Raw genomic sequence first — 15,073 nt, forward strand, 5'->3', positions numbered from 1 at the left:
CTGTTGGGATAAGCCACAATGAGAAGGAAACACCTGATCAAAGAATTGAAGGAGGCCAATATGTGCATAACTGGGAAAATATTCTTGGAGAGGGAGCAGCCAGATCCATTGCCTTAAGGCAGCCTTAAGGCAGGAGAGTGTCTGCTGTGTTTGAACAACAATGAGAATGGTTAGTGTGGTTGGAGTGAATTGATCCCCAATTTGAATATGTGAATGTTTTCTAAGGCCCTACCCAGTTTCTGTGGGTGGAAGAGTCGGATACAATTAGCCTACAACATGATGAAAAAGGAACGAAAAAATACCATGCATCTAGTATTTGCACCTTATGTTTTCTTAGTTCATCTTCACATTAATCTGTTGAGCGAATTATTGTAATCACCATTTCACAAATTAGAATAATAATGCATAGATAGGCTATGAGACCCAGGTTACAAAGTGGTCAAACAATGGGATTTGATCTCTTTGAATCCTGAATTCTTTTAGCCATGGCATCCAACCTCACTAGAAGTCATTGCTTTGAGGTTCAATTTCTAAACAAAGTAGCCACAAGTATCTAAGGATTACTAAAACTTGAGTCCACGCCTAGCAAGTAGTGTCATACTGGTTAGTAGGGCCAGAAGTGACTGTGACTCCCACTTGCTTTCTCTCACTCACCTATTTCCCAGGACTCTTCTCCCTGTTTACAGGAAAAGGAGTTGTTGAAGGTGACCTAGGTAGAGATCACAGACATCAAGAGATTCAGACAACCACTTAAAACAACTCACCAAAGAGAGCTGTCTGACCAGTCTGTGTTCCAATTAGTGTCCCTTTTAGGTCACATTCCTGAGCAGTCATTTGATAACACCTGCTTCCTCTTCCCAGCATGTAACTGCTGGAGTGTTCTGGAGCAGTCAGCTGGGACATCTCTGCCAGCAGCCCCCTCCATTTCAAAGATTGGAATCCACCTATAACAATAATGTGTTTTAACTCCACATGCAGTTCTTAGCATGAAATAGCGAATGTTTACATTGTAAAATTTCATTTCTGAGCAAGTCTGAGATTTGTAACCCTACCTTCCCTGAGAACGTAAGTTGTTTGTTTTCTGATAAACTCTTTTATTACATTTGCTTGACCCTCTTTCTTATTACATTGAAAAATAATTAAAAAATTAAAATTACAGTGTACCCCACACACATACACACATTTACTCAGTCATGCTCCATCTTACTTCAGATAAAATGTGTACAATGTGTAAAATGTAATGCGACAAGAATAAAGGCGATCCTCTGACTGCATTGTTAAGGTTTGGAGAGGAAAATGGTGGTAAGCATACTAATGGAAAAAAAAGAGAATTAAAACCAGTTTTTTGAAAAACATGGTACAGATAAGATCCTAGGCACACACACTTAGTCTCCTCCCATGAATTTGGGCTGCTGTGGGAAGAAAGTGGGAAAGCCTATAACCTGGAAAAAACTAGACTCCTTGTGGTCAGTCTTAGCACAGTGTTACCAACAGAAGAAACACAAATCCAACTCTAATTAGGCTTTCAAAAAAAATGGAATCGTGATTCCCACTTTCTCCTGGATAATGGACTAGAAACACTGAGTGGCCTTCCCACTGCAGTACAACTGGATTGTGGCTGACGTATTGCAAACATACCTTTAAAGTGTATTCCTCAGATTACAGCGATAAAAATCTCCAATGGCAAAAGGAAAGGCCGAAAGAGAAGAAAAGGAGAGGAGAAAGAGAGGAGAAGAGGAAGAATGAGCTGAAAATCAAATAATGAACCATGAGTGATAAGTTGATGGGTTACCTGGGATTACCTGGCGGCTGAAGCCCATGTCATGCTGAGATGCAGAGACCCAGCCCCGAGTCTGTTGCAAAGTGGAGAAATAGGACTTGAGGCTTTCACATTAAGTCAAGGTCTTCAAAGTGGGCTAACATGGTCACAGGTCATTACCAACCCTGCCTCCAGGTAGAAAATAAAAATCATCTTCGGGGGGAAAGCATTTGCATTTAGGCACCTGAAGACTACCATAGAGCAAATCCTTCTCTGAAACTGGTGGCCATCTAAAAAGCACTGTTTAAAAACCTCTGGCTCCTAATGAGTCATGATTATGTTTGTTTCTTTTTAATTAAACATTTCTAAATGTTTATTTATTTTTGAGAGACAGAGCATGAGTGGGGGGGTTGTGGAGAGAGAGAGAGGGAGACACAGAATCCAAGGCAGGCTCTAGGCTCTGAGCTGTCAGCACAGAGCTCAACACAGGGCTTGAACTCATAAGCTGTGAGATCATGACCTGAGCTGGAGCTGGACATTGAACAGACTGAGCCACCCAGGAATCCTTTGAGTCATGATTAGGTTTAATTGGAGAATCCATTCTTAAGGGAAAAAAATGAAATCGATCTGGTGTTGTTCCAGAGATACACTTGAGCTATTAAGACCTTGCACATAATTGTGATCATGACTTGATATCCAAAGTAATCAGAAAAGTTAAGTCAACAGAATCTTTGCTAAGCTTTTGTCACAGCATGTCATATCATTGTGCCACTCATTACATTAATAATCACAACAGCAATAATACAGCTGTTCCTTAAATACAAATATTTAAGGAATGCTTTTTTGTGTGTCAGGCACTATCCTAAGAACAAGCGTACTGAGCTATTTTAGCAAATGTATTGTCTTTCTTTTATAGATAAGAACTGCAGCACAGGGACATTACATTCTTGTTCACATGGAAGGTACCAGCACTGAAACCTAGCAATATAGATCTACGCTAACACTAGCATATAGGAGGAAATAAATAAATGGTATTTATTTCAATTTCTTTTCTTTGCTGATCTATTGAAGAGTCTTGGATGGGTTGAGAAGTAACAGAGATCACTTTATTTTCTTCTCAAAATCTTCTAGCTCCCAAGCCTTTCCAGAGCCTGGGTCTACCCCAGTCTGCAGTCTCCTACCTATTGGCAGGAACTAGCATTTGTTCTTGGCATTGCTGTATGCCCTAGAGTCTGCCGCAAGGTTGCAGAATCATTCTCATTCAGGAACCTTCAAGAAGGAACTATTCTTTTTCATTGAGAGTCCATAGGGTTTTCACAGAATAATTGATATTTGTGAAGCACTACAAATATAAAATGGCTATATTTCATAGTTCTAGGTAGTAGGATAATGTGAGAGACAAAAATGACATTTGTTATGAATTTCAATCATCTCTTTAATCCAGGCCTGTGTAAGAGATGAATTACTGCAATTATTATTGAAGAATATTCAAGGATAAAAACAGAAGTTCTCTCTCTCTCTTCTTTTTAATAAGGAAGAAAGAATTAAAAATTTGAATCTGGGTAAATCATTGCCTAGTACATACAAAGACTTAAGACAAAGATTTATGAACTAGCTAGATAAATAAATCAACTTCAGGTATGGCTGCTTAATTAATATCAAATAAGAATAGATCAAATTTACTTGGAAGTAAAAGCCTTTTTGGAAAAAGTTCATAGCCAAGAAGTTTAGCTGCCCTTTATTATATTGGATAGTTTTGAGAATGGTTTCAATTATTTTGTAAGTCAGAGTGAGAATTTGTACAAGGTACAACCTGAAGTTAATATAAATATTACATTTGTCATTAAAACAAACAAAACCTTTGAGGCAGATGAGATACAAAATCACCAAGATAATTAATTTCTTTTGAGGGTGATACAGGCTTAAATAGAGTGCAAAACAATAGTAATGGTTTTTTTAAATAAAACTATCTGCCTTTTGTATTGTGCATTGCACAAAACCCTAATCTAAGAGCACTGGTGTTTTGAACCAAATTAAGAGTCAGTTTTCTGAGCAAACTCCCCAAAGGTGCAGGTGTAAACTAATGAACGGTGCAGAGTTTATGAGACTTCCTCCAAGATAACTTGTTATGTTAAAATAACTGGGAGGCCTGGAACTCTGAAGAATGTTTGTCATGTTTTAAATGAAATCACTCCTATTTTTGAACAACTTAAACATTACATGCTACTATTTTTTGTCTCCAAATCTGACTCATCAGTTAGAATCTAAATATTATTTTTAGATTATAATTCTGTTTGAGGTTTAAAAATTTATATTGGATACAAACTTGGACTAGATGTATTATTCCGGGCCAGCTATTTCTTTCAGTTATAATTATTATAATTAGAATCCCTTACTATTTTTTGTCTAATGCATTTTGTTGTTAAAAAATATTATTCTAGGTGATGAAATACTTAACACTTGGATGTTATCATCCTCTTGAGTCTATTACTATTGAATGTTAAAATATTACTTCCATTTCAAGAACTTTGGTAAGAAGAGGACAAAACCGAGGGCTTTCTCATGAAACGGAACAGATGCCTATGTTTAAAAATTAATTTAAAAATAATGGAAAGTTTAAATTGGAATCCAAATAAATACTCTTAGAATTTACAGGTGCCTTTATTTCTCTAGTCTATGCTAAGAGAAAAGCCAAAGAGGAAGATTAAAAAAAGGAAAACAAGGGAAAGAAAACCTTTACTCCATTTGTTTCACTTTAAGAAGTTACATTAACTTGATGTCAATATTCAAAATAGCATTGCTTCAGACTCACAAACATATATAATCTTCTAAAGGAATTTATGCATTAACACCATTTTTGTGTGTGTGGAGACAGTGTGATAATATAATCTGGTATGTTCTAAAAACTTCTCTTTTTTTTCCAAATCATTTTGACTTTGACATCTACCCATTTAAATAAATGGACATTATCACCTCAACTTTTATTTTGCCATAACATCAAATTCTCATATCAATGCATGGTTTATGTTTATAAAGGAATTTGAATTTCTTTTTCTTTTTCCTATTATCCATATCCACACCCACCACACAACTAACATTTTGTTTACTGCACTCACCAGACTTGCAAAATCCTGATAAACACAAGGAATAGAAAAGGTCCAGAAGAAGGAAAAGGCTAATAAAAGACATGATGGAAAAGGAAAAACACCAGTTGAACTTAAAACTAATAGTACAGAATATTATTATAACTGACAAACAGGTTGTCCATAAAGGTAGAATTCTTCTATTTTTAATATCTGGGTACTGAGTGTCAATGCTTCAGAAAGGATGTTCCAGAAAGAAATTTAAGTGGAGGTCATGGTTTTGGAGAAAGATTTGGGAAAATGAAAAGATTGGTATGCTGCCTATTTCCCAAGATGTTTTCATGGACAAAGTCTGGGCTGTAGAGAGAGAAAGTGTTGTTGAAATAGAGACAGTGGTAGAGGTAGAGATAGAGATAGAAAAAATGAGAGAGAGAGAGAGAGAGAGAGGGAGGGAAGAAATCTACAGTAGACATTAAGAAAATCCACTGTATTTAATAAATACCAAAGAAGGGTTATTATCCAGAAGATATTTTTAAGACCCTTGCAAATTAGTAAGAAATTGACATATAACCCAGGAGAAATTTCATAAACAGGTGAGTCACAGAAGAAAACCAAACCATCAATAAGAAAGATTCTCAGCCTCACATTTCAATCAGAAAAATGTAAAATAAATTAACAATGAGATACCATTTCACACCTACAAGGATGTAAGAAGTTAAAACATCACAAATCTCAGTATAGATACACATTGAAGAAACTCTTATACATGTGAACATAAGAAGATGCTTATGCTCTTTGACCCAGCACTTCTGAAACTCATGCTGATGTGCACAAGCTAACATGTTCACTGGTAATTTTTTTCTTTCTTTTTTTTAATAGTGCTGCCTATTATAATAAAATGGAATAATTTTTTCTTATCAGGGGACTGACAAATTATGCTTTTCTTCAAACTATGGAATACTCTACAGCAGTTAAAACTAATGATCTAGAGCTTCATGTTTCAATAGGGATAAATTTCAAGAAATACAATTTTGAGTGAAGAAAACCAAGTAGCAAATCATACATATAATCTGAAACCATATATGTAAATATTCTAAACTCACAAAACAGTACGATACAAATTTAATGGATGCATATACATGCAGTAAAAGAAAAAAAAGCATGCATGGGAATAGGACATGCCAACTTCTGGATAGGATTACAGTTAAGGGTGGGCATAGGGGAGAAAGTGAAAAAGAATTGGTTGGGAGGTGTGGTTTTCTGTGATATTTTCTTTCCTTAACAAAAAGAAAGTTGAGAAACTTCCAGTGATGTGATCTTGGCAGCAAGGTTGATTTTTAATCTCCAAAAAATTCCTCCTGAAAAATAAGCAAATGAATTAGAATAACAAATGAGAAATCCATTGATAGTATCTGTATAAAACTAGAAGGCAAGATATTTCCAAAAACTTCAGATTGTGAACAAAGTGATAAATTACCTACATTAGCAGCGTAAGGACACACCTGGGTGGCAGGAATAGTGAGAAATGAATAGGGACAACCTGTGTACTCCACCAACTCAGGGTTCAAGAAATTTGCCAACAAATATTTACTACTACAGGAAGAAGACCTACATAATCTGGGTGGAAACATGGGAAGACATATCTGAGAATGACCAGTGAAACTAGGAAAAGTCCCCAGAATCTCCAGTTTGCAAGTGAATTAAGAAAACTGCATATAGATATGAAAAAAATCAAAGTTCTGAGCTAATTTCAATGTATAGTTAAACAATCAGACAAGCTACCAGTTAACTCCATTTACAAGTTAAATGACAGAACAAGGATGTAAACAATCCAGAATGTAAGGCATTCTATTGGACAACTAATCCAGTTTCTACAAGTCAATGTCTGAGGGGAAAAGGAGAAGGCAAGGACTTCTCTGAATCAAAAGAGACTTTTAAAGGGCACCTGGGTGGCTGGGTCGGTTAAGCCTCTGACTTCGGCTCAGGTCATGATCTCACGGTTTGTGGGTTTGAGCCCCATGTCGGGTTCTGTGCTGACTGCCAGTTCAGAGCCTGGAGCCTGTTTCAGATTCTGTGCCTCCTTCTCTCTCTGACCCTCCCCTGCTCACGCTCTCTCTCTCTCGTTCTCTCTCTCTCAGGAATAAATAAAACATTAAAAAAAATTCAAAAGAGACTTTTAAGATGTAATCAGATTAAAGTGGGGACTTGTTTGGATCCTGATTCAAACAAATCAATGGGCATATTTCCCAGACAATTCCTAATTTGATTTTGGACTAGGTATGAGATAATAACAAAGTAACATTGCCAATTTTATTATGTGATAATAATACTTTTTGAAAAGAAAATGTCCACAATTTTTGGAGATTTATATTGAATCAGATAGGGGTAAAATTATGCGGTCATATATTTGCTATAAGATATATAAAGAAGGAAAATTGTAAATAGTTTTTAAAAAAATAGGTTAAATTATACAAAGCTACATTAATTAAAACAGTGTGGTACTGGCATGAAAACAGACATATAGATGAATGGCATAGAATAGAGAGCCCAGATAGAGAGCCCAGAAATAAAACCTTTTGCATAGTCAAATGACTTCAACAAAAGTGCCAAGACTGCACAATGGAGAAAAGAAGTCTGTTCAATAAATGGTATTGGGAGAACTGGTATAACAAATGGTATTTGGCGATCACAGTTTGATGATGCTTGCAGACTTTGTAGGTATCTGCTGCTATTCCCCGATAGCTGAAGATAATCAATGATCTTTTCTTTAGGAAATGCTAAAAACTTGTCAGTTACATTAACGACCAGGCAAGATGACTCACGAGCTTTTACACAGTGTTATTATTGACTACATAAAAGGAAGAAGTGGAATGATTTTATAATAGCCATGTAATGGGACAGATAGGTAGCTACACTTGTGGTGAACATAGCAAAATGTATAAAACTTGTTGAATCACTAATTGCACACCTGAACCATAAGACTGTCAACTATACTTAAATTTAAAAAGAAAAAGCAGAAATTGATAACATCAACATCAAAACAAAATTGCATTCCCTGAATCAAATAGGTCATTAATAACTATGAATCTCCCCCCAACCAATTACCAAGGAAATCTGCTCTATAATTTTACACCAACTCTTTACTGTATGTTTCTTATGTTTTTGTCTGATTAGGAGAAGTTTCCAAATATTCTCTAGCAAAGATCTTTTAAAATTTTATTATTTACTATTTATTTAGAAATAATTATAGATTTACAAAAAGTTATAATAATGAAAAGTCCTTGGGTACCCTCATCTACTTTCTCCCAATGGTTACATCCTGCGTTAACTGTAGTAAAATGTCAAAACAGGAAATTTATCCAAAATCTATAAAGAACTCACCAAATTCCACACCCAAAAAACAGATAATCCAGTGAAGAAATGGACAGAAGACATGAATAGACACATTCCAAAGAAGACTTCCAGATGGCCAACAGACATATGAAACAATGCTCCACGTCACTCATCATCAGGGAAATACAAATCAAAGCCATACTGAGATACCACCCTACGCCGGTCGGAGTGGCTAACATGAACAAGTCAGGAGAGTATAGGTGCTGGTGAGGATGTGAAGAAACAGGAACCCTCTTACACTGTTGGTGGGAATGCAAACTAGTGCAGCTGCTCTGGAAAACAGTGTGGAGGTTCCTCAAAAAATTAACAATAGAACTACCTATGACCCAGCAATAGCATGGCTAGGAATTTACTCAAGGGATACAGGAGTGCTGATGCATAGGAGCACATGTACCCCAATGTTTATTGTAGTGCTTTCAACAACAGCCAAATTATGGAAAAAGCCTGAATGTCCATCAACTGATGAATGGATCAAGAGAGTGTGGTTTATATATACAATGGAATACTGCCTGGCAATGAGAAAGAATGAAATCCTGCCATTTGCAGCAATGTGGATGGAACAGGAGGGTATTATGCTAAGTGAAATAAGTCAGTCAGAGAAAGACAGAAACCATATGTTTTCACTCATATGTGGATCTTGAGAAACTTAACAGAAGACCATGGGGGGAGGGGGAGGGAGTTACAAATAGAGAGGGAGGGAGGCAAACCATAAGAGACTCTTAAATACAGAGAACAAACTGAGAGTTGATGGGGGGTGGGAAAGAGGGGAAAGTGGGTGATGGACACTGAGGAGGGCACTTGTTGGGATGATCACTGGGTGTTGTATGGAAGCCAATTTGACAATAAATTATATTTAAAAACAGGAAATCTATATTGGTACAATGTTGTATATAGTTCTATGTAATTTTATCACATGTGTAGATAAAATGTGTAGATTCCTATAACCAGCACTGTAATCAAGATACAGAGTTCTTCCATCACCACAAAAGTCTACTACTGTCAGAATCAAATGTGGGAATTTTGCCTCCCTTTGAGTTACTTTACTGTTTTTCACTTATAATAGAACTGTCTTAAATGCTTCCTTTACGTACATTGAGATCCACATCAGAAAACATATACTTTCATGGGGCACCTGGGTTGCTCAGTTGGTTAAGCATCCAACTTCAGCTCAGGTCATGATCTCACAGTTTGTGAGTTGAAGCTCCATGTCGGGCTCTGTGTTGACAGCTTAGACCCTGGATCCTGCTTCAGATTCTGTGTCTCCCTCTCTCTCAGCCCCTCCCCAGCTCATGCTCTGTCTCTCTGTGTCTCAAAAATAAATAAAACATTAAAAAATTTTTAAAAAGAAAAGAAAAAATATACTTTCCGCTGCAAGAAAGAAACTGTTTTCCTGCTGGCTGGTAGTGAAAGTTCCCCAACTGGCCCCCTCTTGTATCACTTCTGTGGAGATGGGAGGGTGCATTTTTACTGCCAGGTAAGGACAGAAGTCCAGGATCTAGAACTTCCATGACATTGTTGGGAGAGGATTGCCACTGTTCCCATCTCCCCACTTGGCCTCTCAAATATCACACTGACAGTGCTTTTTTACAGCCTGGCAAGCAAGGGTAGAAATCTTTGATCCCCATTCAGCTTTTGCTGACAGTGATGGGGCTAGAGCTGCATTTTGTTCCATGGTGTACTTCTGTAGTAGGGCAGTTATTATTTAAAAATTTTTCATCTTCTTAAGCTTTTCTTTTCTTTGTCCTCTACCAGAAAGAACTGGATTTTATAAGGACTCTTTTTTGTCAGTTCCCATTGTGTTTTCCAGGTATGGCTTCTCCAGTACCCATTCCAGGGTATAGGAATCATAAAGGAAACCCAGGGAACTGGCCATCATGGTCTTTCTTGGGTTCCAAGGCTCATAGTTGGTCAGCCTTTTTGTCTCTACCTTCACAGTCTTCTTACGTTTGTTTTATATATCATGTCCAGGACTTTTACCTGCACTTAGGGGAAGGAATTGGAAGAAGTGCTTCTACTCTATTGTGGTCCAGAACCAGACACCTAGTGAGATTTTAGAACTTCATGAAGCCTAACTTTGTTCAGGAATTTTAAAAATTTGATTAAGCATTAAGCAGCTTTTATTAAACATTTCTTTGTCGTCTAATTGAAGACAATAGAGACATGAGTTACAGTGGAGGAATCACCTCATATCACCTCTAAAAGTTAAACTAACAAATTTAGCTTGTAGATCAGCCACCTGAAAAGTCATCTTCAAAGAACAATGTGATTTCCTTTGGAAACCAATAGGAATACGGCTTCACTGTGGCCTAGCTATGTACTAAAATGACTAAAGGAAGAAATGTGTCAACTGATTATTAACATGAAATTTCAAAAGGGGGAGTGTTCCAAACCCAACTATAATACTATCCTTTTCAACATCATGAAGTGAGAAAATGCCCTACACAGAGGAGTGGATTTTCCAATACTATATTCCTAGATATTCCGTCCATAAACAGAAAGATGTATTCACTGGGCTAGCATAATTTGACTAATTCATTCCTTTTGTTCTGATTCCAAAAAAGTAACTTTGTACTTACCTATTGTACTCCAGGTCAAGTTCTTAAAGAAATAAGCTGAGTAGAAGATTCAAATATCTGATATCTGTAGCAACTCCATTTCTCACTATAATTCTTTAAATTGGCATTCTCACTAGTATCTTATGAGTTTTGATTAGTATGACCCAGTCCCTTATTCCCAAACCTTCAAAGTTGAGGAGCACATAATAAAAAGAGGGACTCTGCTGGGAGCCACACCCGCCTCTCTGTATGGCAGTCACAGCAAGGAAATGGCAGTGCTTGCACGGCTCCTGCCATGAGAAATGAAAACTGGTACCTTTTCTGCTACTACTGGCTCATGTTGGAAATGAGCCTGCTGGTATTGACCAGGCCTCACAATATTCCATATCAGACTGATATTCCGAACACAGATACCTCACAAGGAAAAGCATATTCCTGCCTTTTCAAAAGAGATTTTAGATGAAAGCTCTGTGATGATTGTCAAAAGGCTCTTCCTATGGGCCTTGCAGATCCAAGACTTAGATAATAAAGGGGGTTAAGAACACAAGAGGTACAATTGAACCTGGTCCCATGTCAAAAGAGCCTAATTTAGAGTTAAGGAACAGATGAGGGCAGAACTTAAGTTAATACTTACACCTTTTCTAACTAGTGATGTATGGCAATCCCTTCCCTAAGGCCTACTTTCCACAAACACCCTCCCTTACACTGGCAGCTGGGATGAGGATAGATAAGAGTAGCCAAAACATTACCCAAAAACAAAGGCCGACACATTTAGGGCCTCCATGGTGTTTACACATTCAGCATCAAGTCAGAAAAGTTTCCACAAACAACTTATTAACTAGTTTAAAAACATTTGTCTTCTTGTGAACCAGACAGAATGACTCTTAGCCCATCTATACACGTAACCTATGACCTAACCTTAGTGTTATTAACTTAGAACAAATATGTATCCTGTTTTTTACTAAAAACACCCTGTTAATTCCTTAGTTATAAGATTTACTCAACCTCACTAAGATTGGAGTAGTTCTGCAAGAATACCTGCTTCTGTACACTTTCCAAAGCATCTTATCACAAAGAGTTATCCATTGTAAAAATTCCTTTTTATGATGTCATGCTATCGTTTGACCTATAAATAAAGACACAAAAACTGACAGGATGGAGATGCCTGCCTGGTGATCAGAAGGAATCTCGGGGCTCTCTCAGTGTCTCTCGCCAACACCGTCCATCCTTCAGGGACCCCTGGACTCCAGCTGGAGCCGGCCTCCGGCAGGACTCAGAGCAACTTACTGCTCCTTGTGAAGCTCATACCTCATACCTTGCTTTTATTATTTGCATTCTCTCAATAGATGATAGATAGATACATACATAGATAGATAGATAGATGATTTTTCTCTGAACTATTTGACAGTAAACTAGAGACATTTGTGACCCCTTACCACTAAATAGTTCATGGAATATTTTCTAAAAACAAGAGCATTCTCTTACATAACTATAGTACAATTAACAAAATCAGGAAAATTGATATTCATAAGCACTATTATCAAAATCATAGCCTATATTCAAACATTATCAATTTTCCCAAAATATCCCTTATATCTGTATTTTTCCCTCTGACACCACCCTGGAATCATTTTTTTTTTTCTTTAAAAGGTATAGGCTCCTTTTAATGCAAATGATAAATAGAAATCAAGACATAGGCACTAGGTATGCTCATTGCTAATGCTGTCATAACTTTAATCTCAGTGGAGATATCTAGTATATGTACATGTACATACACATATATGGTTATATCTATAATCACTTCTAAATTTATCTAGCTAGATAGGTAGATATTAAAAATCATGAGTTTGTATTAATACATTCTATTTCAATCCAATACGAATGTTTCTTCTTTCCATGCATATAACTTCCCCCTAAAATACTAGTCCCATTAATTTCAATATATTTACTCATTTGTTTAAGCAAGTTTTAATATTGCTAACCCATATTATTGCAAAAAGCCATCCTACTAACTGAAGGTCAATATTTGTTGAAAGTTTTTAAAGGTAAAATTACATGCAATAAAATGAGTAACTCTTAAGTGTACAATTTGATAATTTTTGACAAATTCTTACATCTGTGTAACCTGCAATGCCTCTAGTTCTGGTAAAGATGGAACAGAGCCAGCTATGGAAAGGAAGTCAAGGACACATGCAAGGAGGTGATTCTAATGACAGACCAGAGAATTTTACTTATTTATTTATTTTAAGATTTTATTTTTAAGTAATCTCTGCACCCAACATAGGGCTCAAACTCACAACCCCAAGATCAAGAATCACATGCTCTACTGACTGAGCCAGCCAGTTGCCCACAGAATTTTCAGCCCACAGAAAATTTTAGTGAGGCAAGGAGAGGAGTTAAGGTCATGGAGAGGGGGAATGAAAAGGAGGTGGAATTAGTGGATTTGAGATTCATGTGGGGTTGAAGGGTAATATGGGACATTTTCTTTTGCTGTGTCATATCTCTGTGACAATATAGTGATTGACACAATTGATGTTCATTGTCAAAATATGAAAATACATTGAGAATTCATTTGGTTTTGAATAATCCTAATGGCTTCTTTTCCCTGGGAAGAGCTTTCCTTCTTGAGGCCACTTATAGATTGGTGCATATATTTATAACTTGCTTTCTACATTTGCTAATCTTAATATGAATGTGTGAAATAAAAGAGAGAACACAAAACTTGTCTTATGATTATTATTATATAGTTTAGATGGCAATTCAGCATTTCTAAGAAAGATGCCTTTCACCTTTATGATTTTAATGAACAAATGCATCATCTTCTAATTAGAGACTTTTGGTCCTGAAACTCAACAGAAACAGTATAGAACCCGTTTAAAATTTTGTATTCTAAAATAATTATAGTAAGTTGTAAATATCCTTCTAAGAATGTAATGTGAAATAAAACTTTGTTTTCACCTTCTGTCTTGCTTAATAGTTGATAGTGTTAAATTTTCTATTTAAAAAAAAAAGATGTCAAAATCTCCTTATGAAGCCAGCAGATTCAATTCCAAAATTTCCATATAGGTTATTTATTTTTAGACTTCAGCGAATAGAAAATATCTGTTTTGCTGCAACTTTAATATAACCTAAAATATGCATATGTTCATTGTTGTGTTTCATTTATGTAATTTATATTACCCACATGAAAATCCCTTCTCAAATATTCCATGACTTGAGCTACTATAAGTAGAAATAAATGGTCACTCACAACACATAAATTCAATCTACCGTTTACTGACCACAGTTTCAGCTGATGTATTCTTTTTATTTCTTTATTAAACAAGATTTTATATTTGTACTATAATATGCACAGATTGAAGATAGCCATCAAAAGCAGTGGATGGTGAAAACAGCCAGTATAATTTCCCAGCTGACTTTAAATTCTGTGATCTTAGAAAATTTATTGACTCTCTTTATAGTTCACATCTCAGTTGGCAAAATGGGGTGATGGAGGCAGTGACCTGATCTATTCAGTCTAGAGATTTATACAAATTACAGATTCTTTCTTTTCTTTTCTTTTTTTTTTGGTGCAACATGGTTTTTGGTCATTTCATTGCTCTTTAGTATCACCTTTAGAAAGTATATAGAAAAAAAGAAAGTATATAGAAAAAGAGAACAAAGGTAAAATAAATGTATCACTTTAAAATTTTATGTCTCAAATGTACCAGTAATTACAAGCGAGATGTAGACCAAAAGGCTTAAAATAATCACTTTTTTTTCTGACAGAGTTTCAAACCTCTATTATTTTCTAAAGCCTCTTCTCTGAGGGTATAGTTCTTGTATTATTTTTCCTCTGCTCTGGGCTTAGATTTCCTCATCTGTAAAAAGGGGTAGCTAATTACAGTGCCCCGTCTAGCTACAAATAAGCAATGTATCTGAAGCACCCAGCACAGTGTGGCTTGAGATTTAAGGTCTGTTGAAATGCCTGGGAGATGGCTTTGGGAAGATCAGTCTCCTGAAGGATATACAAGGGTTGCTCATGAGGAGGGGAATCAGGGAGTGTGAGACTCACTTTTCTATGTACTTCTTGCTTGTTTCAGTGTTTAGCCACGTACTATTTTTAAATATGGTTTACAAAGTAAAAGCAAGAAGCAATCCCACTGCCACAGGTCTGACCTGTCTGGAAACCTCTTTATTCAGGTATCCCTGAACCCTATTCTGCAGAACCCCGCAGTGGGCGGACTGCCCCTCAGCCAGAATTTGGAGAGATAAAGGAGGCACGGACTGATCTTCCCCCCAAC

General features: G+C 36.4%; 1 protein-coding gene across 1 annotated transcript in view; it reads right to left on the reverse strand.

Annotated features, from left to right (window-relative positions):
* Positions 1–6,028: 6,028 nt before the first annotated feature.
* Positions 6,029–15,073, reverse strand: part of PTGER3 (prostaglandin E receptor 3) — a 176,497-nt gene continuing 167,452 nt past the window's right edge. The window contains exon 3 of the mRNA XM_077776415.1: positions 6,029–6,200. Coding sequence (XP_077632541.1) covers positions 6,180–6,200 — 21 coding nt within the window. The 3' untranslated portion in view covers positions 6,029–6,179. The remainder of the gene's footprint in view (positions 6,201–15,073) is intronic.

This window comes from Crocuta crocuta, unplaced genomic scaffold (assembly GCF_008692635.1).
Source record: "Crocuta crocuta isolate KB4526 unplaced genomic scaffold, BGI_CrCroc_1.0 scaffold342, whole genome shotgun sequence".
Taxonomy (NCBI): domain Eukaryota; kingdom Metazoa; phylum Chordata; class Mammalia; order Carnivora; family Hyaenidae; genus Crocuta; species Crocuta crocuta.